The sequence below is a fragment of the Trichosurus vulpecula genome, chromosome 5, assembly GCF_011100635.1.
Source record: "Trichosurus vulpecula isolate mTriVul1 chromosome 5, mTriVul1.pri, whole genome shotgun sequence".
In the NCBI taxonomy this organism is placed as follows: Eukaryota; Metazoa; Chordata; class Mammalia; order Diprotodontia; family Phalangeridae; genus Trichosurus; species Trichosurus vulpecula.
In genome coordinates, this window is record NC_050577.1 from 201118235 (window position 1) to 201146053 (window position 27819).

The 27819-nt window shown below is 41.3% G+C and overlaps 1 protein-coding gene across 1 annotated transcript in view; it reads right to left on the reverse strand.

Annotated features, from left to right (window-relative positions):
- PRMT8 (protein arginine methyltransferase 8) overlaps nucleotides 1–21335 on the reverse strand; it is a 145276-nt gene extending 123941 nt beyond the window's left edge. Inside the window, exon 1 of the mRNA XM_036760686.1 lies at nucleotides 21226–21335. Within this exon, the coding sequence (XP_036616581.1) occupies nucleotides 21226–21300 (75 nt within the window). The 5' untranslated portion in view covers nucleotides 21301–21335. The remainder of the gene's footprint in view (nucleotides 1–21225) is intronic.
- Between the last annotated feature and the right edge of the window lie 6484 nt (nucleotides 21336–27819).

Here is a 27819-nt window from a genome sequence, read left to right on the forward strand (position 1 = left end):
AAAAGGATTCCATGTTCAGAGTGCTGGGATAGATTGTAATCTACACTAAGAAAAGGAGTACTGGCATACCTCATTTTAGTGCACTTTGCTTCATTGTGTTTCACAGATATGGTGGTGTTTTGTTTTGGTTGGGTTTTGTTTTTGTTTTTGTTCTTACAAATTGAAGGTTTGGGGCTATACTGCATGGAGCACATCTGTTGGGGCCATTTTTCCAACAGCATGTGCTCACATCATGTCTCTGCTCCATTTAGATTTTTCATCATTATTACTATAGCTGTTATAGGGATCTATGATCAGTGATCTTTGACATTACTATTCTAATTGTTTTGGGGTGCTACAAACTGCACCTGTATAAGATGGCGAACTTAACCAATAAGTGTTACAATACTTATGTGTTCTGACTGTTCCACTGACCTGGCCATTAGCCCATCTCTCTTCCTCTCCTCAGGACTCCCTATTCCCTGAGACACACTGACATTGAAATTAGGCCAGTTAATAACCTTACAATGGCCTCTAAGTGTCCAAGTGAAAGGAACAGTCAAACAAGGCAGCAAATTTTCATTGTCTTATTTTAAGAAATTGCTGCATCCACCTTAACCTTCATCAACCACCACCTTGATCAGTCAGCAGCCATCAACACCAAGGCAAGACCCTCCACACAGCAAAAAGATAATGGCTCACGGAAGGCTCAGAAGATAGCAATTTTTAGCAATAAAGTATTTTTAACTAAGGTATGTTCATTTTTAGACATAATACTATGGCACACTTAATAGAATGTAAAAATAATTTTTATGCAAACTGGGAAGCCAAAAGATTATGTGACTCACTTGATCGCGGTATTCACTTTATTGCATTGGTCTAGAACCAAACCTACAATATCTCTGAGGTTTGCCTGTATCCACTCTAGTAAGAGCATAAAGCACCAAGGTATAGAGGGATACATATGTTATACAGTATAAATATACATATGTTACCTTGGTCCAAATATAGGCTATATCCCTAAAATGAAATCTCTTTGAAATGAAAAATTATACATTCATAAAATTTTGAAAACCCCAATTGTAAGACACACTCAAGTTTTGGAGAAGCCAGATTTAGAGGAACGGAGCTATTGGGCCAATATATGCATATATGTGTGTATAAACCTAATATATATTTACATAAATACATACAAATATTATGAAATGGGAGGGGGTCTTCCCCCACATAGAAGAGGCTGCAGGGCCTGCTTTTAGAATGGGATGTTGATGTATAACAGAAGGACTTTGGAGAGATCAGAGGCAGGCACAGTCATTTTCTAACTGGTTTGGCTTTGCTAACCACACGATACAGAGGAGTCTCTTTGATTAGCTAGAGGAACTTTCAAAATAACCCTAGTCCATCCAGGGTCAATTCAGTTCAGAGTCTTTTCAGCCTTGCTAGCATTGGAGAAGAACAACTTGCTAAGGGTCTCCTGGTGGCCCAAGGGCCTCAGGCTCTTTCTCATCTGAAACCAAGATAAAGCCAAGAGCGGGAAGCTCTTCTGTTGTTTCTGTCTCTGCTATGTACAGTCTTTCCTGCTTCTAAATAAAGGAGATTGGAGATGGGTATGACCAAAGGAGCCTGGTTTTGCAGACAAATGGTTCAGCATTGAGGCTCTGAGGAACAGTCTTCAGGACCCAACCTACCAATAGCCTGAGACTCAGATTCATCCAGTCATTATGCTGCATTGGGACATGAACTTAGTGGGGCCAATGCTATGCAGACATTGAGTTCAGTCTGAGCTCACTCTCCTCAGAGACAGTCTCCAAGCACTGGCAAGATTTTGCTCTGTCTTTGAAGCTATTACCCCTTCATAAAAGAAATAAATGGAATAGGCCATTCATCACCGACAATTAACAGTATTGGTACTACACTGAAATGAGGGCATAAGCCAATAAAGACACCTCTAAACTCTCAAGGGTACCCCTAGAATACTAAGGAAGAGATAAAGCCTTCTTTATTCTGAAAGAATAAGCCCAGAGCCTTCACCACATGCACATTCACATGTGTGTATAAGTATATCTATATTGCTATAAATAATACATATATAGTTGTGTATTGTACCTATAATTACGTATACACAACATAGAATTGAGACACCAACAAAAAGAATACCTACAGACATATACACATATATGCATACATGTATATACATATATACACATACATATATACATATATAGTCACACCCACAAATCCATGTATCCACATACACTATAGTCTCACTACATCAGGTTATTTTATTTAGCAACACTGAAGTTTAGTAGTAACCCTTTCTACCTTCATCGATGATATTTTTCCTTAAAAAATAAGTGATTAAAGTTAAGCATTAATTTATAATTTTAACATTAATATGTATCTATGTTATAACCCCCACTTTCACATAATTTAAAGAATCCTTTGATTGGGGAGGGAGGAATTACTAAACTAATATGATACATATATTGTTTCATGCTAAAAATGACACTTTGCTAAGATCTGTAAAGAGGAGACGATTATGAGCAAATTAATTAGTGTCAACCTAAATTTCTATTATCAACCATAGTCATTTGTTTCACTGGGTTGAGACTCCCTCAGTATACTAAAGTTATAACTGCTTGACAGTAACAGAGAACGTACTTCAATTTTCTAAGTATGTGCAAATTAAACAATATTACAATTGAGCACAATTCCTAGCTTTACTCTATCTTTTCACTGAATGATAGTACTCAGAAAGGCTTAGGGTCTTCCTTAAATTAAGAAATAATTTTGGAATAGATGTATGAAAAGGAAGCAGATGATCTAAGTACGAAATTAATGAATTTGCTAATGACTATTCTTTACTTGTGGTCTTACTGAACTATTCCCTACTTATTAGTCTAGGCTGGCTTTTTATCTGAACCACATATTCCTTCCCACACACTACAACAACAGCAGCAGCAACAACAACTTTTATATATTGCTTTAAGGTTTGCAAAGCACTTCACAAATGTCATCTCATTCCTTACAGCAACCTTGGGAGGTAGGTGCTATTATTATCTCCATTTTACAGATGAGAAAACTAAGGCAGACTGAGGTTAAGTGATTTGCCCAGGACACACATTCAGTAAGTGTCTGAGGCAGGATTCTAACTCAGGTCTTCCTGACTTCAAGATCAGTATTTTATCCAGTGGGCTACCTAGCTGCTTCCTTACGTAGATGGTATGATATGACCATGCCCAGAGGCAGCTAGATGGCTCAGTGGATAAAGCACTGGACGTGGAGTCAGGAAGACTCGAGTTCAAATCTGACCCCAAACACTTACTAAATGTGTGACTGTGAGCAAGTTATTTAACTTCTATTTGCCTTAATCCAATGGAGAAGGAAATAACAAACCACTCCTGTGTCTTTGCCCAGAAAACTCCATGGACAGCATTGGTGTGCTATGGTCCACAGGGTCATGAAGAATCAGACACGTCTGAACAACAGCAACACGTCCCCAACACCTCTCTGCATGTGAGTATGCAGGTAAGACACTGACCACTGGATTTTGTTGCCAATACTACTATCAGTTTCCTGTGTGAGTTTAAAGTCCCACTGTTCTTCCACTTCTCATCTAATTAAAGTATTAGAGATTTGAGAGCTAGAAGGGTATCTAGAGATTATCTATGCTAATCTCATCACTTTACAGACCAGGGCATTGAGGTTCAGAGAAACTGGGACCTGCCTAAGATCATAACAGCTCACAAATGGCTGAACTAGGATTTCCAGTCATATCTCCAAACTACCAGCACAGTAGTCTTGCCATGAAAAGAAATGATCAACTATTTTTTGAGTGTCTTCTATATACCCAGCAGAGGGATACAAAGAAATATCAGGCATAGTTTCTACACTCAAGCAGCTGCCTCTGGAAGTAGTGGGAGCTACAGAGCTAGAAGTCTTCAAACAGAGGCTGGATGATCAATTGTCAGGAAGTTGTACAGTGGTGCTCATCAAGTCCATCAACAAACCTTATTAAGCATCTACTCTGCATTCTCAAGGTCTCTCTGAAGAACTTTGGGATTGTGTGACATGGGAGATGCTAGCACAGGACCACTCAGCATGGCATTCCGGCATCAAAGAAGGCACTGTGCCCTTTTAGAGAAGCAAAATTGCAGTAGCTAAAGAGAAATGTGAGATGCACAGATTTAGAGACATCTCCACCCCAAATGTTCATAAGGATGATTCGTGCCCTACCTGGGCACCTTCTGAGCTCATATTGGTCTGATCAACCACAGTCAGATGCACTATACTTTGACTCCAACATAGTGATGGAATTTTGGTCCTCTTCAAGGACAAAGGGCAACGACCAACCAACCAAGCACCTGTGCTGGGTTGGGCACTATAATACTCTTTGGAGATATAAAGATAATGAAATAATCTCTTTTATCTGAGAGCTTACATTCTATCACAGTAGGCAACATTTATATATAAAATTATATTCAAAATAAATACCAGATTGCTAGGAAGGGAGGGCACTAGTATTTGTAGGTGGAAGGGTTAGGGTTGGAGATCAGAAAAGGCTTTATGCAGAAAGTGATTCTTCAACCGTGTCTTGAAAAGCTAGAGGGATTCTTTGAGGCAGAAGTGAAGAGAAAGTTCATTCCAGGCATGGAGAACAACCAGGACAAAAGCGCAGAGACAGAAGATTTGGACACACTATAGATTAGAGCAATAGGGAGCCACTGCAGTGTATTGAGAAGAGGAGTGGCATGGCCATATCTACTCTTAAGGAAAATCTCTGGCAATTATGTCAAGGGTGAACTGGAGTTGGAAGAGACTTGAGGAAAGGCAACCAATTAGGAAGCTGTTGCAATAATCCAGGCTAGAGATGATAAGGACCTGAACTAGGGTGGTAGCTTTATGAATAGAGAGAAGGGGGAATATGTGAGAAATATTATGAATCTAGCAATGACACAATTTGGCACCTGATTGGATATGTGGGGTGGGAGTGAATGATAATTGAGAATAGGGGTTGGATGCAACAAAGGCTTCATATGCCATATCCCAAACTAAGAGCATGTTAATTCTAAAACTGTGCTGCCCTTTTCAGTGTCACATAATGTGTATAAATTTACTCTTTACAAAAGCAACTTTTAAAAAATTTAAAACCAAATCAAAAGCTTGATTAATCAAAGAAGGAAGTACACACTGCGGATGCAACCCATTTCTTCACTTTCCCCTGGAACCATTTGAATCACCAAGAACATGCTTGGTGTGACTTCTGTCAGGTAATTCTCCCCTGTGGGCAGCAGGGAGACAGCATTCCATATCATTCAATTGGTCTCCAAATGGAGCTGAAACGGCTGTAGCTATGACACGCTGCAGTGACTCTGCTCTCAATCTGGATATAATTCTGAGGGTTGTCATAACTTCTTGTCTAAGTCCACATCAGCAGCAGATTCCAATTTTTCCTGGCAAAGCTGCCATGAAGGATCTCTCTCTCTCTCTCTCTCTCTCTCTCTCTCTCTCTCTCTCTCTCTCTCTCTTTCTCTCTCTCTCTGTCTTTCTCTCTCTCTCCCTCCCTCCCTCCCTCTTCCTCTCCCTTAGGTTAGGAGGTGCCATCTCCTATGTCAGGCTGTTCAAAATGCAGCCCACAGTGTGATTTATGTGGCCTGCCTACAAGCATAGAAATTAACATAAATGCTTTAGTAAATGAAGCCGAGCTACCGCAGAGCTCTCACTAAAATGACAAATCAAAATATATTGTCTATTGTTTCAATAAAAACCTAAGGTTGGACAGCCCTATCCTACATGAAGCCTTTCCCACCGTCCCTTCAGTTCTTACTAGTCATTCCCATTTGAAACTATTTTGTGTGTAACTTTGCATATACTTTGAGTATACACATGTTATTTCTATCCTACCCCCAGAACGTAAGCTCCTTCAGTGCAGACAATATTTTTTTCTGTCCTTATATCCTCAGAGCTTTCTATAGTGCCTTATACTTAGTAAACACAATATATATTTATTGTACTGATTTTAATTCATTTAAATTCTGGCTCTTCCACTAAAATCAAGGAATCTCAGAGTTATAAGGGACGACATAAGAGATGTGGTCCAACCCAAACCTGACTAGAAACTTGGAACAGAGGTGTAAATTTACAACCAACAACCCCAGGCAGCCAGCAAAACTTGAGTGCTTCCCTGAAGCAGATCAAAATGCAATTGGGAAATGTTTAACAAAATACATAAAATGCAATACAACATAGACAATGTTAATTTGTGGTTTTCTAAGTCAATATACAGCCCTCAGGGATCAGTTTCTATTTGACACACCACTGCTTTACAATATCCCTCACAAATAGCCATCAAGGCCTGAAGACCTAGTCCACTTTTGGACAGCTGAGATTGTTAGAAAGTTTTCCCTTAAGTCAAGATCTGCCTTTGCAACTTTCATCTGTTGCCTGTACCTGTGTTACCTTAGAAGGTCACATCCTTTCCTATGTATCAGTTTTATTACCTATTAAAAATGAATGGGTTGGACCAACTGGTTCAAGCTTCTGACATCATCATTCAAGAGAATCTGTTCTCTCCAAAGTTACCAATAATCTCTTAATTGCCAAATTGATTGATCTTTTCCCAACCCTCATCCTTCTTAATCTCTGAAACACTTGCCACTTTTAATTATCTTCTCTTGCTAGATACTTTCTCCTCTTTGGGTTTTCCTGACACTATTTTTCACTCCTACCTGGTTCTCCTTCCTATCTAACTGCTCCTTTTCAGTTTCTCATGATAACTCATCATCCATATCACACCCACTAACTGCAGATGCACTGAGAAGGCTCTGTCTTAGGCCTTCTCCTCTTTTCTCTTTTCTCATTCTTATGCTTTCAATTCTCATTTCTATGCAGATGACTCCAAAATCCATGTATCCAGGTCTAGTCCCTTTCCAGAAGTCCAGTCCCATATTACTACCTGCCTATTAGACATTTTTGAAGTGGGTGTCCTTTTAGCATATCAAACTCAGTATGTCCAAAATACTATCTTTTCCAATGAGCATACCTCTCTCTTCTAAACTTCTCTTTTTCCATTGAGGGTACTGCCACCCTTCTTGTCACCCAGGTTCGCAACCTCCACATAATGCTTGATTCCTCACTCTCTACATATCTAATCAGTTGCCAAATTTTATTGTTTCTCACTCTTGCATACACCACTTCCTCCCCATTCATACCATAAACTCCACCTGGTCTTCACCTGTTATATAAATTATTGCAATAACCTCCTAACTGATTTCCCCAGATGAAGGCAGTCCCTACCATCCCATCTACCCACTACAATCCACCTTTCAAACAACTCCCAAAGTGATCTTCCTAAAGTTCAGATCTGACCACATCAATAAATTTAATTGGCTTCCTATTACCTCTAGGATAAAATGTAAACTTCTCTGTTTGGCATTTAAAACTGTTCATACTCTCATTCTATCTAACTTTTCCATTATATTATGCATTAATATTAATATTATACATTATTCCCCCTCTGTGCGTTCTATGATCGATACCTACTGGCCGTCTTGCTATTCTTCACACAAAATACTCCCATCTCTGTGCATTTGCATTGACTCTCCCCACACCATCCTCCTCCCCCCTCCCATGCCTGGAATAGTGTCCTTCCCTTCACATCTACTTCCTGGCATCTCTGGGGTATTTTTTTTTAAAGACTCAGTTCAAGTGTCACCTTCTGCATGAGACCTTTCTTGGTTCCCTCAGCTGCTAGTGCCTCCCTCTACCTCCCCTCAAAGTTCCTGTGTACCTGTTATAGAGATACCTATTTACACAGGCAATATCTCTTCATTAGAATGTAAACTCCTTGAGGGCAGAAACTGTTTCATTTCTGTCTTTGTATCCCCAGCCCTTAGAACCCGGCCTGATAGATTGTAATCACTTAACAAATACTTGACTGGGTTCATTGATTGCCTGTTTCTAACAGTCTATTATTCTGTGATTAGACAACAGAAGAGCAAAAAGCCTTCAAAAACAGATTTAATCCACTTTAACAATGGGTCTAGAGATGACCCTGCCTTTGGCAAATGACTGTAGGCCCAGCAGCGGCTGGCCAAAAGTCCAACTATCACATCAGGAGGCCCATGGCTTTGGTGCCTAGAATGTTTTCCAGGTTAATGCTAGAATTATGGGGATAGGGAAGGAATGGGAGGGAGTTAGTAGAAAGGGGTGCATTGTGCCTCTGCCACCAGCATTTCCTTGTCCTACAGTTTCACTAAGCCATGCCATTGATAAAGATAGAAGTCATACCGGACACAGTATGAGGGTGAAAATAAAATGGGAGGGGGAGCAAAACAAGGAGAAGCAGGCTCTTCTGAGATCTCTTTTGTTTCCTACCTTACATTTTTCTCTCTTGCTTTCTTCTTTTCCTTTCCTCCCCTATTATCACTACTCCTAAGCCCTTAAAATACACTAAACTTTCATTTATCCACAAATGTAAAATTTACTGTATAGGATCATAAGATCATAGAAGCATAGAAGGTTAGCTAGAAGGGAACAAAGATATTATCATTCTAGTCCAATACTTTCATTTTACAGAGAAAGACACTAAGACCCAGAGAGAAGATGGAACTTGTCTGAGTTGACACTGATAGCTCATTGCCAATTCATCTCTAACCCTGTGGAGTGGACTTCCTCTGCTCTTGAATATATGTGCTCAAGGAATCCTACAATCATGAGATCACCAGTCTAGAATCTGAAGGTAATTTAGTCCAACACCCTCAACTTAAAAGTGACAAAAATGAGTCCCAGAGAAGGCACTCACCAATCTCTCGGTATTCTCTCTGAATCAAAATGGTAGCTCTTGGCTAGCCTGGACAAAAGGAGCAAAAATTGATGCAAACTAATAATTAAAGCAGCCTTAGCAAAGTGTAAGGAGAGTGAGTGATGGAACTGCTAAAAATCATAAAATCGACTCTAAAAACCAAAGTAACTTCTGTAGGATCAATACCACTGCTCCCCTTCATCCATTGAGGAAGCAATAACTGCATCTCAGTCTCTCTACACTTTCTGTAAATCCCAACTAGGCCTTTACCCTCATGATGTTTTCTCATAATTATCATTTTGGTGCCAACTGCCTAAGCCTTCTTCCTTCACAATCTTTGAGCAATTTTCCTCTGACATTTTGACAATGATGACTGACCCACAGAATCAGGTTAATAGAGCAGGAAGGGACCTCAGAGGCCGTTTAATCTAACCTATACCTGAATGAGAATTCATTCAATAAGGCTGACAACAAATTGCCATCCAGGCTCTACTTGAAAACCTTCTGTGAGGTGGAACCCATTACTTCCTGAAGTAGCCAATTTTACATTTTTTTATATAACTCTAATTATTAGGATATTTTTCCTTACATCAAACCTAAATCTGTCTTTCTAAAATTTTTACCCGTTTCTTCTAGTTCTGCTACTTGGCCTTTAAAGGACAAGTTTCACCTCTCTTCCACATAACAATCCTGAAAATATTTGAAGTCAGCTATCATACCCCACCCCACCCCCAAAATCTTCTCTTCTCCAGTATGAAACACGCCAGTTCTTTCAGTCAATTCTCGTATGGCAAAGTCCTCAATACCGTTCGACATCTTCTGGACACATTCTAGTTTATTAGATTAATTCCTAACACGGGTTCCAAACTAAACATAGTACTCAAGACGTGGTCTAACCATGGCAAAGTACAGGAGAATGAGCACTTTCTGTATATAGTAATTTCTGTTTGCCATAGTTTTTTCATCTGCAAAATGGAGGTAGAAATAGCACCTACCTCCCAGGGTTGTTTTGAAGATCAAATGAGATAATCATTACAAAAAAAACATTTAGCACAATGCCTGGCATGTATTAATTGCTATATAAATGTTAGTATCATCACCATCATTATTATCATCATCATTATCTTTTGTCCTACTTCTCTATACTAGTTTAAAGAGAGCAGAGTAACATGATGGAAAGAGATCAGACAGGAAGTCAGAAGACATACCTTCAAATTTCAGCTCTGCCACTTGTCACCTAATCTTTCTGGTTCTCAGCTTCCTCATCAATAAGGTGAAGAATAACTCTCTCACTCAAGAGTGTTGTGAATCAAGTGCTTTTTTAAACTGGATAGAAACACCAAGTAAATCTGAACTATTTGCAAACAGGTCACCCGATATTCCATAGACAGTGTTAGTATATAAGGGAAATCTTATAGCTGGTGAACTAAAAAATCCCATTCTATGTGAAATAGGTAAAAAGACTGGTAATGTTGAGAAGGATAAACTAGCCTCGCTGTCTCCTAGCTAGACAAAGAAAAAAAAACATGGATGACATAAAACAGAATTCAGAGACTTAGCTTGGGAGAAAAAGAAAATATGAAGACTGAGAGGTGAATTCATGACAATCAGTTGCAAGAAAACATGGTAGCCAATTGATCCGCATTTCCTTTGAGAATGAAAAAAGAAAAAAAATAAGCTCAATGCATGATGTAGTGGAAAGAACACTGGGATCCGGAGATCTGAATTAAATTTATATCACTGTTATTAATTAGCTTGGGTGTCCTTGGGTAAATCACTTAACTTTTCTGGTCAGTTTCCTGCAAAATGAGGAGATTGGGCTAGATAAGCTCTAAGGTCCCTCCAATTCCAATTATATTAATGTACAAGCTCGCATTTATAGGAGTCAAAAGATCTGGGTTCAATTTCCTGTTCTACTCATTAGCTATGCTCCCCCAGGCAAGCTACGTAACCTCTCCAAACTTTAGTTTTCTCGTCTGTAAAATGAGGGACTTGAACTAAATTATTCTAAGATTCCATCCAGTAATCACAATCTATACACTTGCATGTGAAGAAATTGACCCGAGAACTAAGGCAGAGCTACTTCTGGCTCATGTGAGCAACAAGATGGAGGAGTGGATATTTTCTCTGATCCTCATGACTTCTCAAACCTCTCCAAAACAGAAATCATGCACCAAAGATAAAGAAAGCTCAGCTGTCTTGATATTCTAGAAAACCCAGACTTCAAAAGAAGGTTAAAAAAAAACAAGAACTGGTGCTCACTGACCCTGAGCTCACTCAGCACCCCTCCCCCACTTCCCACCCTAGTAGCAGTGAGGCAGCACCAGCACATCCAAGAACATAACACAGCCTTCATCAAAATCCACTCCCACAGTCCTGTCCCCCTCCCTTTTCAGTGCTAGGAAGACCCTACAGGCTGTAGAAGTTTGCTCAGGCTTTGGCAGCCAGCTTGACCACAGCCCTTCAGGAACAAAAGGCTGCCGGGGGTGGCAACCCAGAAGCATCAATGCTGTGAAGTTTTGAACTGCCAGTGCCAAGGCAAACAGGCTCTGAACTGCTGGTACCAGACCAGAGAACAGAGGGGAACAGAGGGAGTGGGACAAGTCATCAGGTCAGAACACTGTGCTTGTGAGGAGGCTGTGCAGCACTCCACCAAGCCTGAAGGAAGGAGAAAAGCAACTGGCTGGAGCCAGTTCTGACCACCCAAAGTCATTTGAGGCAAAGACCTAGGCTGCTGAACTGTAATTGCCCAGTGTGGGAGGAGGTTGAAACACTTTGAGATCCAGGAAAATTAAATCAGAGGGGAGAAATTCAGAACGCGAGTGACCAGGAAAATGGGGGCTGGGGGGAGAGAGATTGAAAGTACCAAAGATTTCAGAAGGAAGAAAACTCAAAGACCTTGAAAATAAACAGATAAATCAACAGGAAAAACAGTAGCAACAGAAGGAAATAGAGACTCCAGATCTAGTAAATGTGTTCAGACATCTATGAATAAATCCTGCAAAATAAGAGGAAATGATCCAACACTTGATGAGAGAAAGGACCCTTTGGAATTTGAGAACATGGAACCACAACATGCTATTGCTGAGTAGCTTAAAAGAGAAATGAAAATTATGAGAGCAGAATTTATACTCTGCACAACAAAAATAATGAATAGAATAAGAAAACTTAAATCCAAGACACACAGTGGTTAAATTTAACAATTCAATCCAGAAACAAGTTCTATAAGCCATTGGGAGAGAAATCTTCAAATACAAAGGGCATTCAAATATAACAAGACTATTCCACACCCACTTTAAAAGAAGAAGGAAGGGCAACACAGCTCAGTAAATGAATGAATGGATGGATGGATGGATGGATGGATGGATGGATGGATAGGTAAAAAGAAGGATGCTCAATGATGAGAAAGAGTTTAAAACATTTTTAGAAAGTACATCTTTATGCAATTTTATCTAGTAAATAAAATATTTTTTTTAAAAATAAAAGGAAAGAAAACCAGAACTGAAGAGATTGTTTGCCTCTCAAACACCCCAAACAATAGGAAAGCAGGAGGAATGAATAAACACAGCAGGCAAGGAGAGTAACAGGAACAAAGCCATAACAGAAAGGATGGTAAGAAACTTTGTAAATGTACACAAGGAAACAGGAGTGAAGGTGGAACTCTTATAGAGTAACAGTAAAGATATCGACAAAAGGCATCATGGACAGAACCTGACAATATTCTACCTTCAGATGAATCAACACTTTTTTGTGTGGAACTACATTACAACATGAGAGGTACATAAAAGGGAGGGGAGCAGGGAGATAGAGAGGATTGAGTTATATGGAAAGGTAGCAAAGAGGTGAAGGTGACTACTGTCCCGAAAAAAGACGAGCTTAGAGGGGAATGGGTGAGGAGGATGAGGACGGGGGAGAAGACTAAAAAAGGTGGGGGCAGAAAGGAGGCCTTATTTTGGAGGTGGGAATGGAATCCACAGATAAATACTTTTATGAATGAAGAGAGATGGTCAGTGGAGGGACATAAGGACCTCACACTGGATGAAGCCTGGGGGATTTGATGCTTGGAAAGTCCTGGTAGGAGGGAGTTGGAACTCCTGGGTTCAGACACCTGAAGGAGTAGAAGAGCTTGGACATAGGAAGGAGATTTCCGGGAAAATATAGAAAAAGAAAAAAAAAGTTAACAAGACAGAGTACAGGTCAGTGGTGGGCTACATAATTAAGAATGTAATAGGGGAAGGGCCCTACCATGGAGCAATGTCCTCCTGACACCTGCAATAACTGACATTGTTCTGGGAGTGAGGCACAATAGAAAAGGGGAATCCATGGTACAAGTCCTTCGAGACAATGCCAGAAAATATCTAGAGGGAAGAGTGCAGAATGGTTATCTTAGAAGCTTTGATTGCATGAAAAATACAGAGAAAGGAGAGAGACCAGATAACTATAGGTGTCATAAATCAGAAAATAAAGAGAAGGTAGGTAATGAAGAAACTAAGAGAAATCCTTTTTGGAAAAGGGTACAAAAATAAAATTCAAAAACTAATGGACAGAACTAGCTGAAAGGGAGGAGAGGAAAGGGAAATATCAGATAAGAAGTGTGATCAGGGGCAAGAGGAAGAGAGTCAGTAGGAACAGGACCACCTTAAAAAAAGATTGAAGTAAAATAACTGAAGGAACATAATACCATTTTGCAGCAGAAGAGGGAACTTGAAACTGAAAAGCTTCTGCAAAGTCAACATTAATACATCTCAAATCAAAAGGGAAGTGGTTGAATTAGAAAAAGAAATCTTTGTATCAAATTTCTCTGACAATAGTTTGATGTCCAGATACGTAAACAATATGACAAATAGCCATTTCCCCAATAGATAAATGGTCAGAGTATATGAATAAACAGTCCTCAAAAGAAGAAATTCAAAGTATTCACAACATGAAAAAATGCTCCAAATCACTAACAATAAGAGAAATGTACATCAAAACAACCCTAAGGTTTTACCTTGTACCCTGCGAATTAGCAAAAATGGCCCAAAAATGGTAACAGTCTTGGAGAGGTTACAGAAAGATAGGCGCACTTATACATTGTTGGTGGAGCTATGAAATGGTACAACCATTTTGGTTGGCAAATTGGAATGTTTCAAATAAATGACCAAAACGTCTATAACCTTTGAACCGGATACTCCATAACTGAGTTTATATCCCAAGGCAGTCATTAATAAGAAGAAAGTCCCCATATAATCTAAGAATATTTATAGAAGTACTTTTTATGATAACTGAGAATTAGAAACAAAGTAGATAATCATCAATTGAGGAATGGCTAACCAAACTATGATGCATGAATGTGATAGAATATCACTGTGTTGTAAGAAATGGTGTGTGTGAAGTATGTAGAAGTGTGAAAAGATACATACGAACTAATATGCAGTAAAAAGAACAGAGCCAAGAAAACAAAATACACAGAAGCTACAACAATATAAATACAAGGAACAATGGCCCCTCCAAAATAAATACATAAATAGAAAGTAAATGAACAAAATTATAAAGATCCAGTGGACTCAAATGAATAGAAATGAGAAGACATCTTCAACCCACTCCTTTGTGGATGCGGGAGGTCCACAGGTGTTGCATATATTTTCAAACTTTTTCAGTATCAGTTGTGCTGCCTTTTTTGTTTGTTTTTCCTCTAAAAAAAACCCCACTATTTGTCATATGTTTTTGGGGGGGGGGAGGGGATGGAGGGAATACATAGGATATTGCGGTGATATAAAAAAACAAAATATCAATAAAAATTTATTTTAAAAAAAGAACTAAGGCAGAACTTTCTGATCTAACAGCTGTTTAAGTAGGTTACCCTGAGATCATGGAAATTGCTCTTGACAAAAGGACAAACATCTACTGTAAGAGGATCATACAACCATCAGATTACAGAGCATGGAAGAACTTTGCGGATCATGTTTCAAAACCATTTCACTTTATAACTAAAGAAACAAAGAGATGAAGTACCTTACCAAGGTCATACTTTTAATAATGGCTGGCATTCAAACCCAGGGCTTGTGACTCCAAATCCAGTGCAGTTTCCATAACAATCATGGTTTAGATGTTGCCAGCTAGAAGGCAAAGACATGGATGTAACCCATAAAGGTCCCCTTCACAGAGGGATTATATTCCCTCTACCAAAGATCACCATGTCTTCACTAATATAAAAGTGTCAAACGTACTTGCAGTTTTCACAAAAACATACTGCTTATTTCCACCAACTTCGGTGGTTATATATTGTTGAACTACCCAGTTTTTTCTCCTTTTTTGGACTTCTGCTGATAAAATAAGCACAATGGTATAAGGTGGAAAGAGTTTTGATCTCTTCACAAAGTGTTGCAGAAAGAAGAGAAATTCAGACCCCCTCCTGCATGAAACTGGAGCACTGTGTTTGATAAATATGACTTAACCAGATTTCTTTGAAAATTGCATTTGCTATGAAAATGCCAGTAACCCCTCAACCCTGGGGAATCCATTAGGTGAGTGTGACCAATGCTTGTGGAGTGAGTGACAGAGAGAGAGAAAGAGAGAGAGAGAGAGAGAGAGAGAGAGAGAGAGAGAGAGAGAGGAGAGAGAGAGAGAGAGAGAGAGAGAGAGAGAGAGAGAGAGAGAGAGAGAGACCAAGACCTTGAGCTCTGGTGTTTGTATGGGGAGATCATTACAATAGCAGAAGTAGGAAAGTGGGAGATAATGATATCTCAGTTTTATGTGGCACTTCACAAAGCCCTTTACCTACAACAGCCCTATGATGTTGGGAGGGTAAGTATTATTAACCTCCTTGACAGATTAAGACATTGGGGCTTAGAAAGGGTCAGCTCATAGAAAATCAATCAGTCTTACAGATGAGAGGGGGATCTTACAGGTATCTAGTCTAACCCCATTATTGTATAAATGAGAAAACTGAAACCCAGAACATTTAAATGACTTATCCAAGATTTTACAGGAGGTAAGTGGAAGTCAGAATTTGATACCAGATTCTTTTGCTCTAAATTCATGCTGATGAGTATATCATTAGTAAAATGGAAGTAATCCTCTTGTACTCCCTAGTTCACAGAGTTTTTGTGAGGCATCACTTTGTAAACCTTAAAGTACTATATAGATATGAACTTTGTTGTTCAGTCATGTCTGACTCTTCCTGACCACATTTGGGGTTTTCTTGGCAAACACTGGAGTGGTTTACCATACCCTTGTCCAGCTCATCTTACAGGTCAGGGAACTGAAGGTAACTGGGTTAAATGACTTGCCCAGGGTCACACAGCTAGCAAGTGTTTGAGGCCAAATTTGAACTCAGGTCTTCCTGACTCCAAGCCTGGCACATTGACAGCTAGCTGCCCCTAAATATGTGCTATCATTATTACTAACAATGCTTTTTAAGAAATGGATTAAGCATAAAGCAACAGGATGATGTCCTGCTTCAGTCTGCTTTCACCAAGAAAAACAAGAACCTTTAAAACCTAAGGTTAAGACTAGAGTATGCATTGCATTTTAAGAATCTTTTCTGTTATCTCATAAAACCATGCCTAGATCCTACATATTACAATACATTTAGATTCAATAGGAAAAGCTCTGAACTATAATTCAGGAGACCTGAGTTTGAGTCTCCGCTAAGCCATTAACTAGCTGTATGATTTTTGGACAAGTCATTTCTTTGACATCTTTATTTATTTGACAACTTTAAGGATTTGGAAGGAGATTTTCTAAAGCCTCATAACTACTAGTCAGGTCAGGCACTTTTAAAGTGTGAAATAAGCTTGGTCTCTCACTTTCTACATGCTGCTTTGTTTTTACTAATGATGCTTTTATGTGTATGACTTAACTCCCTGCTAGACTATCAGCTCCAGGAGAGCACAGAGCTGATCCTGCTCTTCTTTGCATTCCCTGGGGGCCCAGAACAGAACATTGCAGTCACTTGTTGATGATTACACTATGGGAGAATAGAATCCCCTTGACATGTTTAAAAAATCGTTACCCATTTTCCTCGCTTTGCCTGTTTCACTTGGTACCAGGCCCTTTTGTCAAATTAGTTTTTTTTTTTGTAGCTATAATTCCCAGGGTCAGCATAAAAATATTCAAAATGCTTCTAGTTCTGGTCTCCAAAGTAATTCTTTTGCTAAACCAGTTTTAAACCCCCTGGAGGGGGTTAGGAGTTGGTTCTCTGCCTCCTTGATAAAGGAAAAGCAGCCATCATCAGAAAGAAAGCACCAATCATTCACTGGGTCTCAGTAAAGCAAAGAACAGCTCGGAAGGGGCCATTAGCCCCCATAGTTCAGAATTGTGGATGGTGATTAATCCATTTATGTGTGATTCAAATGAAGGCCCTCATAGTAGGAGTCAGTAATTGTCAGATCTTGAATAGGGGTATGAACAGCCAAAGAGTATTCATTCATTCATTGTGTTACAGTTGCTGAAGCCCTTCTACTCTCTGATATCTGGGCAGTTTTGCTCATATTCCCCTCAATTCTACAAATAATGATTAAGTGCCTATCCTCTCCAGAACTCTGTGCCAGGACAAGAAGAGGGAGCACACAAAGGTTAATCAAAACTAGATTCCTTTGGTGCTTACAATCTCCTCAGCTTGAGTCTATGTTTGGTAAGGGGAAGAGGACAGCATGGTTTAGTGAAGAAATTGGCTTGAAGTCAGAGGATCAGCATGCCAATCCCTGTTCTGTTTGTGTGATTTGGGGCAAGTCCCTTAACAGCTCTGGGCTTTCCTTATCTAGATACTCTTTAAGGTCTCTATCAGCTCTTAATTTGGGGGTCTTGGGTGAAAATTATAATTTACATAAAGCCTTGAGGAGCTGAGGACTGGAAAGAGTAATAATAACTCACATTTACATTTGAGGAAAGCAGGAGAGAGGAAAGCAGATTTGTGATTTCTACAGTGTAGGAAACTTATGTTGTAGAAAATCCCTCTGCCATGAATATCAGCAATTCCTTTGTCATTTAGAACCCCAGAGAGTTGTCCAGGGGCGTTAAGAAATCAATTGACTTGCCTACCCAACCAGTCTTGTCGGGATTGGACTTAAATCCAGGTCAACCAGACTCCCAAATCAGCATTTCTATCCACTATACTGAGCCGCTTTACATTTACATAGTAATTTTATTTTTATAAAGTACTTTCTTTACAACAGTCCTGCAAGGTAGGTAGAAGTATTGTTACCCTCATTTTGCAAATGTGGAAAAGAAGGCTCAAAGAGGTTTTAAGTGTCTTGCCCAAGGTCACACAGAGTGTCAGAGCCAGAGTTAGGAGTTAAATACAGGTCGAGTAATGTTCAATTCTAGTGCTCATTAAAGCTTGCCCAGTATTACATGGGAAAGCCATATAAAGTCGAATTTTCAGTCTACTGGCCGGTGATCAGGCAAGGATTCTACCACGAAGTTGTTGGTATTGTAATTCTTCAATTTCTCCCTCCCTTCCTACCAGAGTTATATTCGGCTGTATCACTTACTAAATACTATTAATTCCCTTGATCCTTGAAATAACTCTGATAGGTGGGTCATAAAAGAAATATTATTCTTCCATTTTTACAAATGGAGAAACTAAAGCAAGGAGACTCAGAGAGAGGAAGTGAGTTACCCAAGGTCACATAGAGCTAAGAATCCAAACGAGGTCTCCAAACTCCAAGTCCAGGGTACTACTATTTTAGAGTGGCCTTTCACCACCCCCTCCCGTTAATTCACTTTCTTTCTTTCCCTCCCACTCCTTCCAACTCTTCCTCTCTCTTCAGATTCTCCCCTACAGCTCCTCCTCCCGATCTATTTCCATTCACTCTAGTCACCCTTTAAAAATACATTCACAGACCCCACCCACTCCGCAGGAACTCACAACAAGCTATTGGAATTGCACTAGGGAAATTCCTGCTTCAGACCCAACTCATTAGAAAGACAACTAAGTAGCTCTTGGATGGTGACCAAGTGACCATTACGAAGTACCTAGATTCGTTCCACGCTTATAAGGAATACTGTTGTGCCACTAGCCAATAGTAGGTAACAAGAACTGAACCCTCTGATTCGTATCCACTGGAGCTCGCTCCAGTCCTGGCTGCCAGTCAGCCCATCAACCCCTGGCACTGGGGTACATCAGCGATCTGCTGGCTCTACGCAGTAGATGGTGTTTTCATCCAAGCCTTAAGTAAAGCCTGCATGTGCTACTGATGAGAAAGGCGAGCAGGGGGAGGGGAGGGTAGAGGCGGGGAGGTGGGGACAGCGAAGGAGGGGGCAGAGGGGAAGGAGGGTGGAAGTAGTAAAAATAGCCGGCCTCAGCTCGCAACCCTAGCTAAGGTGGGCTGTTGCTTTTGTGTTAGCTACCCAATGCAGACTGCGGAAATCAGAGACGCTGTCGCCCTTTCCCAGCCAGACACTGCGCATCCAGGATGGGGAGGTGGAGAGAGTTTACATAGGAGCGGAAACTTTATTTTAAAAACAAAACGAGGAGAGGCGGGAAGGATGGTGGCAGTAGCTTCTGAGAATCTCTTTCTCAGGCATCCTGACATCCTGACGCTCCCCCCTCCCCTTCTCGCTGCGCACCGCTTCTCCCCCCCCCCCCTTCTTTCGCCTTCCAGCAGCCTGTTGGAGGCTGGCCCCGCTACGTGCCTGGCTGGCCCACAATTTACAGAGGTGCAGTCCGGGGCTCTGCGCTATTTTTAGAAACCTTTGCTACAAATGTCAAGAAGACAAGGATGGGCAAGCAGAGAGACAGAGCTTTAAAGGGCTAGTAACGGAGCCAACGCAGCTTTGCTTCCTTGATGTATGAAACAGATGGCATACGTGAAAGATCATTCCGACCATCTAGCAGGTGGAGCATTTTGTGAATTAATTATCTGAGGATTTGGGGGTTGAGGAGCGAGAAAAGGATTGGAATCCTAGCGTCTACCTTATACGAAGACTTTATTACTGACAAACCTCACAGCTGCATTCATGCACCTCCCCCCACCTCCCACATTTCAGCCCCCGGAGCGTGTGTATTTCAAGACTGACAATTCTCAGATACACGCTGCTTCTGGTATCTTTCAGGGAACAGGGTTTTGGGTCCCTTGCAGCCTCTTCAGAGAAATCGAGATGGGTGCTTTACGTGGGGTTGCTGCAGGTGTTAAGGAACAAGAGTTATAGGGATAAGAGGGAGAGATTAAGAAATAGTTCTCTTATTCTCTTTCCAGTTCCCACCCCTCCCAGTGAATTTGGGTAGCAATACATGAAATGTGCGGCAGCCCTGCTGGATTACAGGCTATTAATAGAGCCTGGAGTTTTCTCTATTTCTTTTTCCTGCCGGCAAGTAAGGGGGCAGTCTCCACACTCATACCCCAAGCCCTCACCGACTTCCGTATGCCGCGCTTTTCCGGGAAGCTTAACCCCATTCATGACCACAGGTGCCCTAATGCCCCTTAACTCATTACAGTTGTAAAGACGTGAAGGTCAGTGACGCTCGCCACTCTAGCTAGGAGCTGCTTGTAGGGAGAAATCGCAGGCCGAGGGTTGGCTCGTAAGAGAAGACTAGCGCTCCGGGTAGACTTGAAGGTAAAACTGAGGGGAGGGACAGAAGAGGCGAGTGGGGGAGAGGTGGGACCTTAGTCAGGAACAAAGATAAAGATGCATAGAGGTAGGGGACATCAGTCCCAGGCGTTTATGGAGTCACTAGCTGCAGCCACAAACTCCAGCACTGTCTCCCAGCCCCCAAGTTCCAGGCAACTGCAGGGGTGCTGTCCCTGGTGCTGAAGAAGGAGGCTCTCGCTATAACCCACCCTCATTCCCACTTCCAGAGACACTTAAACCAAACCAGGATACGAGACGTGTAATCCTCCCAGCCCTGGCTCTGAATGGGCGACCTATCCGTGGTCCTGAAGTAGTACCCAGAGTACTCAGGACTCAGTTTCCGCCGCAGGACTGCTTGTGAGGACCTAAGTACCCAGAAAGAGTAAATCAAAAGGTAGCTCGACCACTGCAAGCAGGGAGAAAGTGACTACTTGATTTTTCATCCTGTCTTGCCTCCCCCCAAAAACATATGCAGAGCCTAGAGTAAGAGAAAAGAAAGACCTGCAGCCAGAGAGCTGCAAAGCCAGAAATAAGAGGATGGATGGAGAGCTTGCAGGCTAATGGTGTAAGAGGGTAATGGGGGTGATATCTGCTTCTTTGCATTTTCAAGGGGGAGGGGGACGGGGACTGGTACATGCACTGCCTCGCTTTCTCTTATCCCTCCTCCTGCCCCCAACGAGAAAGAGAGAGAGAAAGAGAGAGAGAGAGAGAGAGAGAGAGAGAGAGAGAGAGAGAGAGAGAGCAACAGCAGAAGCAAGCAGGATGGAGCTAGGGAAAGTTTGGCACTTGAAACGGAGCAGCGGTAGTGGTAGCAGCAGCGGCAGCGTAGTGGTTCCAGATCTGAGCGGCCCGGGTCGCCAAGGACCTTGGCTCTCTCGCCTCCTTACCTCGGTGTTCTCGGCAGCGTTCTCCGCCATTTTCCTCCTTAGGAGCAGGCAGCGGGAAGAGTGTTTCATGCCCATAAGAGCCAGCAAGGGGTTGGAGATATATAGATAGTAGAGAAAGGGAGAGCTGTTGTGGCTTTAAAAACAAGGGCCCCTAAAAAACCCCACCCCAAAACAAAACCCAAACCTAAACACTGTATCTGGAGCACACACGGGGTAAAAATCAACCACGGTTGAGTCTTTTCAGCAGTCTCCACTTTCTTTTATTTTCCTCCCTTCTCATTTGCTTCTGATTCCTTCACACACTTTCAAGTTCTTCTCTTGCATCCCCACCCCCCCCACCCCCACCCAGCCCCACTCCACACACGCTGCGGGTTTGCTTTGGGAGGTAGCCTCAAATGCACAGCTGCTTCTCGCCCCGCTTCTGGGGAAGTACAGCAGCCCAAAGGCAGCCAGCAACTCCTCTTAACTTCTGCAGCTCGGCTGAGCTAAGCAACACCCCTTTCTCCTTGCGTCTTCTCGGGGGCTGAGCTGGGTGAGTGGGGGTGGGGTGGGAGGTGGAAGTGGTGAAGGCAGGCCACCGGGGCACAGAGAGGCGGCGGGGCAGGGGCTGGTCGCCCCCTAATCTTTTACCCTCGTTCCCTCCTCCCCCGGTTTCCTTGTTTCTCTCTGCCTAAAGAAACACGCCTAGGCTCTCCGGAAAACTTGCGCTGGAGGCGAGGACATAGCTCAGAAGACTCGGACACTTCCCTTCTACAGTAAAACACGCTGGAGCGATCAGCAATCTTGGGCACTGGACTCGTATCTGGCTTTCTGAGTTAACCAAACATCCTCCTGTAGATAAGAAACGATATGGGGGGGGGGGCGGGAGAGGGAGAATCTACCCTGCCCCCAACACCCCCCTTTCTTTCTCTCTCTCTCTCTCTCTCTCTCTCTCTCTCTCTCTCTCTCTCTCTCTCTCTCTCTCTCTCCACCCTCCCCCCCGGACAAACCTTCACTGAATTACAAATAGAGGAATGGAAAGGGGGAGGAAGTGGTTAGCAGTTTCTTTTTGCCCCTTGTCTGTCCAAGGCTGATGGGGTCCTCACTACTATAAAGCTAGACGGAAGGGACTATGGGGTAAAAGCCGCTGGCTGGGGGTGAGGAGACAGTTGCAGAAGGAAGTTTAAATATAAATTCCTGTGCCTCTCATCTCCGCCCACCACCACCCCCCCCTCCACACACAACGTCTCCAGGAGATTTCTTAGACCCTCACTCCCCCCCCCCCCCGCCACCAAGACACACACACACGGTTCTTCCCCATTCTCCTCGCCGTCTCCCCCCCCCCCCCCAACAAGATTTTGGAATCTTTTTTTTTTCTGGGAGAAAGGAAGGGTACACACACCAGTTAGCATTCTCTTGCTCATTTTGAAAGGGGTATGGGCAGAAGAGAGAGTGCATCATTATACAATGCATTACAGTCTTCACTTTTAAAATATCTTTTTCCACATTACAAGCCATCTGTTGGAAGGGGGTTGGCACGGAGGTAAGAAGAAATATTGAGAGAAGGGAGACCCAGTATCATCACATACCAGTACTCTCTCCCTTTTCATTGTAACAGACTTCCCTGGTCACTGCCTACAAAGATAGACAGCTTTCAGCCCCCAATCAATGATGTGAAATTAGAAAGTGCTCATTAGCTTCACCATTCTTTGGGAATAACAGTTCTTCACCTGTCCTGTTTTTATTCTAATTTACAAATCACTTCTGGCAATAGCGTACTGAATTTTCTTCTTCCTCCTTTCCCCCAATCCTATGGTGACAAGGCAGGTGCCTTGCCTAAGGAAAAATAAAAGAGTTGAAGACCTGATTTATCTGGGCATAGGTGGAAACTGACAACCAGTGAAAACAGGAGGGGATTGAAGTAATAAGAGCATGGAAGGATGGGAGAATAGCATCTTGTGTCATCAGGATCATAATAGGATTAAAGTTAAAGGCACAGTATGTGGAGGTAGACAACCAAATTAAGTGTAAGAAACCACTTCCTGGTCCCTGTCAGCTTAGGTGTTGGGGGAAGAGGAATAAAAGTCCTTTTGTTCATATTATTTCCCATTTCCCAACATCATTCTTCACATAATCATATCAAAACAAAAGATAGATTGCCTGACTTGTGTATTGCTGATTCTTTTAGTATCTTGCTGCCCTAAAGATATTGAAAGAATTAGATAAGTGTCTCCAGTTCACTCAGTGGTTCCTCTATGGAGAACTTATGGAAAGACATGAGGAAGAATCACACAGGTTAAGCAGATGTCAAGAAATTGTACCCTGCATTGGGTAAAGGGAGTTGCTCTGAACAGTGAAATCAAAAATCATTCAAAGTGTCAAAGTGTTATATATCACCAACACACAGAGGGGCTGAGGTTAACATAAAGGGAGGGGTGGGGCTCCCAAAACAAAAACAGCAATTCTAAGAACCTTCCTTTCTCAGATAAAGATGCCAGAAGGTGATCTGCCAAAGTTTCAGGGTCCTCACACAACACCAAATGTCATCTGGTTCAACCACTTCCCATTTTGCAGATGAGGAAACTAAAGTCTAGAGGGGTGGTATGACTTCTTTTAAGATTACTCTACTAATTAACGATAGGAACAAGACTCAAACACAGGCCTCCTGATGCTCATTCCATCTAATGTTCTTTCCATTACAACATGCTGCCTCAGATCGTGCATCCTCTAACAGATAGGGAGGGGGAGCTGAAACAGACTTCCACCAAAATAGGCTGTTGCCTGTGCACAATTATGTTGCTATGAGAACCTCAGTGGGTGTGTTTCCTTGATTCTCTGCTGAAATCTTGTGCTTTTCTTGGCTTTTCCCCAAGCACAAACTCAGCTTCTCTTAGAGTGGAGAGAGAAGAGTGTTGCATTCACATGGCATTCCTATTCAGAACCATCCAATTCATAAGCTTCCTGGGTTGGGAGGGGAGGAGGTTGAGGCTACCCAGAGTAGTAGCATACTGGGGGGAGGGTGATGTCATAGACCCTTACTAAGTCAGTGCCAAGGTATTCTTTATGTGGCACTAAGACTGTTGCATGACTGAGCAGCGCTGGTAAAGCTTCAGTCGATCCTAGACAGAGGGCAATTATTTACTTTCTACTTGTTGAAATTTAAGAAAGATGATGAGACCTATCGCAAAGTCCTAAAGATTCTTCTCCAGTGAACTTCAAAAGCACTCCCTAGGAAGTCTAAATTTCATTTGAATCTTATAGGTGGAAAAGACCCTAGACAAGGTCATCTAATGTAATCTTTCTACCCAAAGCAGAAATATTTTCTTTAGCACTCCCAATATTGTGACCCATCTTTGAACTTTTTCTTTAGTGTAACTCCCATTAATATACATTAGTTCATGCATTAGCATGAAAAACTTATTAGAAGAGCTAGAATCATAGGATCTCAGAGTGAAGTGGACTTCAGAAATGACCACCAAATTTTGGGAGCCATAATAGGTTGGATACAGAGGAGGGTGAATAAGGTGATAAATTGTCTTGAGATCATACAGTAGGAAGATCAGCTGAAGGAACTGGGGATCTCTGGCCTAAAGAAAGGGAAACTGGGGAAAGGGAAGAATTAAGAGGACCAAGAGTGAGCATGGTGATTGTCTTCAGGTATTTTCAAGCAAAAGGATATATTTTCAAGTAGATTTATTCTGCACACCCCAGAGAACAAAACTAGAAACAATGGGTGGCAGTTGCAAAGAGGCACATTTTGGTTTGATGTAGGGGCAAAGCTTCCTAACAATTACAGCTGACCAAAAAAGCCAATGGCCTACTTCAGGAGGCATTGGGTTACCTTAAAATAGGAACCTTTAAAGCTACAAAGGCTTGATAATCACTAGGTGGGTATGTAACAGAAAAAAATTCTTGTTCAATTATGGGTTAGACTACATCATTTAGTCCAATCCATACCTAAGCCTCTCCTACCTGAACCAAATATCCTGTGAATAATCTTCTCAATGAGTTGTCATCCAGTCTCTTGTCCAACATTCTCCCATTATGAAAGTGAAAGGGTCACACACCCAGGACTCACACATTGGTGCCATGGAGACAGTGAGTCCTCAAACCTTAAAGAATCAAGCTTCCAAGATTATATAACACAAATTACTCCATAGCTGATGTTACTTTTCTAATGTTCCATGAAACAATTAGACATGAGTCAAGCCAAATGACTGCAGCGCCTGACTCTCCAAGCAACCCTTAAATCAATCAAACATATGGTCATCCTGCTCTAGGAAAGGAACCACTTCACTCTGCCTATTTCCCAGGTTACCTTTCTCTGAGGGTGAAATTTCCCCAATAGGCAACCAGAAATTTGCTCAGTGGTAGAACCTGTACTACTTGAATTTCTTTTTATTAGAAGGTGAAGAAGAATGAAAGGAAGGGTAGCAAAGGAGCTAGATGAACAACAATAAACCTATTGATCCTGAAAAGTCTTCTAAGTACCCTAGCTTCCCTTGACTCTGTCCTTCATGCTTAATAGAAGCCACTCAATCCTACTTTTATCCTCCTCTTTCAAATCCTTCATCCCGGGCCATTTTCGTTTATCTACAAAATCTCTCCAACTAATCAATTTATCCTATGTTGGACAGTGTCATAGACAATTGGAACTTGATGCAACCTTAAGAGATCATCTAATCCAACCCTCATATTTTACAGATAAGAAAACTGAAGTTCCAAGAAGTTAAGTGGCCTCAGTGTCCATACATAATCACTTATTCTCAATCCCCATCCAAAGTTATTTTACTGAAGCTCAGGTCCTACCATGTCATTCTCCTCCACCCCACTCAAATAAACTTCAGTTTCTCCATGTTCACTCTTAGGTTCCTCAAACATAAACTCATCTGCTTGAAATTTCAAGCTCTTTACTACCTGGCCTCTTGCCACCTTCCCAGTATTATGACATATTACTTTCCTCCATTCTTTCTGGATTCATCCTACTGGACTTCTTGCTGATAACTCCTCAGTCATTAATTTTCCCCCATCTTCCCCTAAAGTTACCTTGTATGTGTTATTTATGTTCCTATGTATGTACATGTTGTCTCTGCTGTCAGAATGACAGAACTCAGACTGAAATAGTAATTGTTTCACTTTTGTCTTTAAATCCCATTTATGAGCACCTACTGCATGCAGGAAAATTGGGGGAAGGATACAATTCATATCCTTGAGGCACTTAAGGAATCTGTACTTTTAGACCATGAAACTTTCAACACACTGGAATAGTTTTATGAGAAATGATGAAATGTAGTATTTTGAGAAATATTTTGATTAACTTTGCTATTGTATTACTGGCTATGGGATGTTTAGAATGGGATGGTGGGCAAGGCTCAAAAGATCTCTGGATCTGAAGATCTACATACCCTTATCACTCACTCTTAGCCCCATAATTTCATGTCAAAACCCCAAGTTTTATTCTTGGAACTTTGTGTCTTACATTTGGGGTCAAGCTTATTTCCAATCCTGATTTTGACTTTTGACTCTAGAATGCTTTAAAAGATTTACTTGGACTACATTATGCTAGAGATAGACCCTCAGGCAGCAAACTAATAAAATAGTGTCCATTCCCTAATAGATAGTCAAAGGATATGAATAGATAGTTCTCAAAGGAAGAAACCCAAGTCACTGTCAGCCATACGAAAACAAGTCTTCAAAGAGAGAATAAAATGAGAGAAATAAAAATTAAAACAATCCTGAGATTCCACTTTGCATCCATCAGGTTGGGAAAGATGACAAAGAAGATAAAATGACAGTTGTTGGTTGAGCTATAAGAAGATGAGACACTGGTGCTTGTTGGTAGGTCTGTAAACAGGTCCATCCGTTCTGAAAGTAATCTGGGACTGTACTCTAAAAAGTGACTAAATTGTGCATGCCTTTTGACCTAGAAATCCCACTCTAAGGCCTATACCCCAGATAGAAGAAAAGGACTCTATGTACAAAAATATTTATAGCAGCTCTTTTTGATATATCAAACAACTGGAAACACGGTATTCATCAATTGGGGAATTGCTGAACAAGTTATGGTATATGAATATAATGGAATATTATTGCACTCTCAGAAATGGTGAAAGGAGTGGATTCTGAAAGAAAGATTTATGCGAACTGATTCAGAGTGAAATGAACAGAACCCAGAAAACAATTTATACAACAACATTGTAAAGAAAGATAATTTTGAAAGACTTAAGAATTCCTGTTAATGGAATAACCAATCATAATTCCAGAGGAATTGATGATGAAATACCTCTCAACACAAGGTAAAGTACAGCATGATCCACACATTTTTGGACATGGAAAATGTGTGGATTTGTTAAGCTTTATGATACTTATTTGTTATAAGGATTTTGGTTTTCTTTTTTTCATGGAGGCAGGGATACTTGAGGAAGAAAGCTAGCAAGAATGTTGCCCCCAAAGAGAAGAAAGAGGGTCACTGGAATAGTTTTTAAATTGAACAGAAGGAAGATCAGAAGGCAATACATGAAAGCAGAATAGTTTTTAAAACAATGTTGGATTTGTTATACTTTTTAGAAAAGCAAGCTGTATGTAATAGAGATTCACTGTTTCACAGAAAATTTT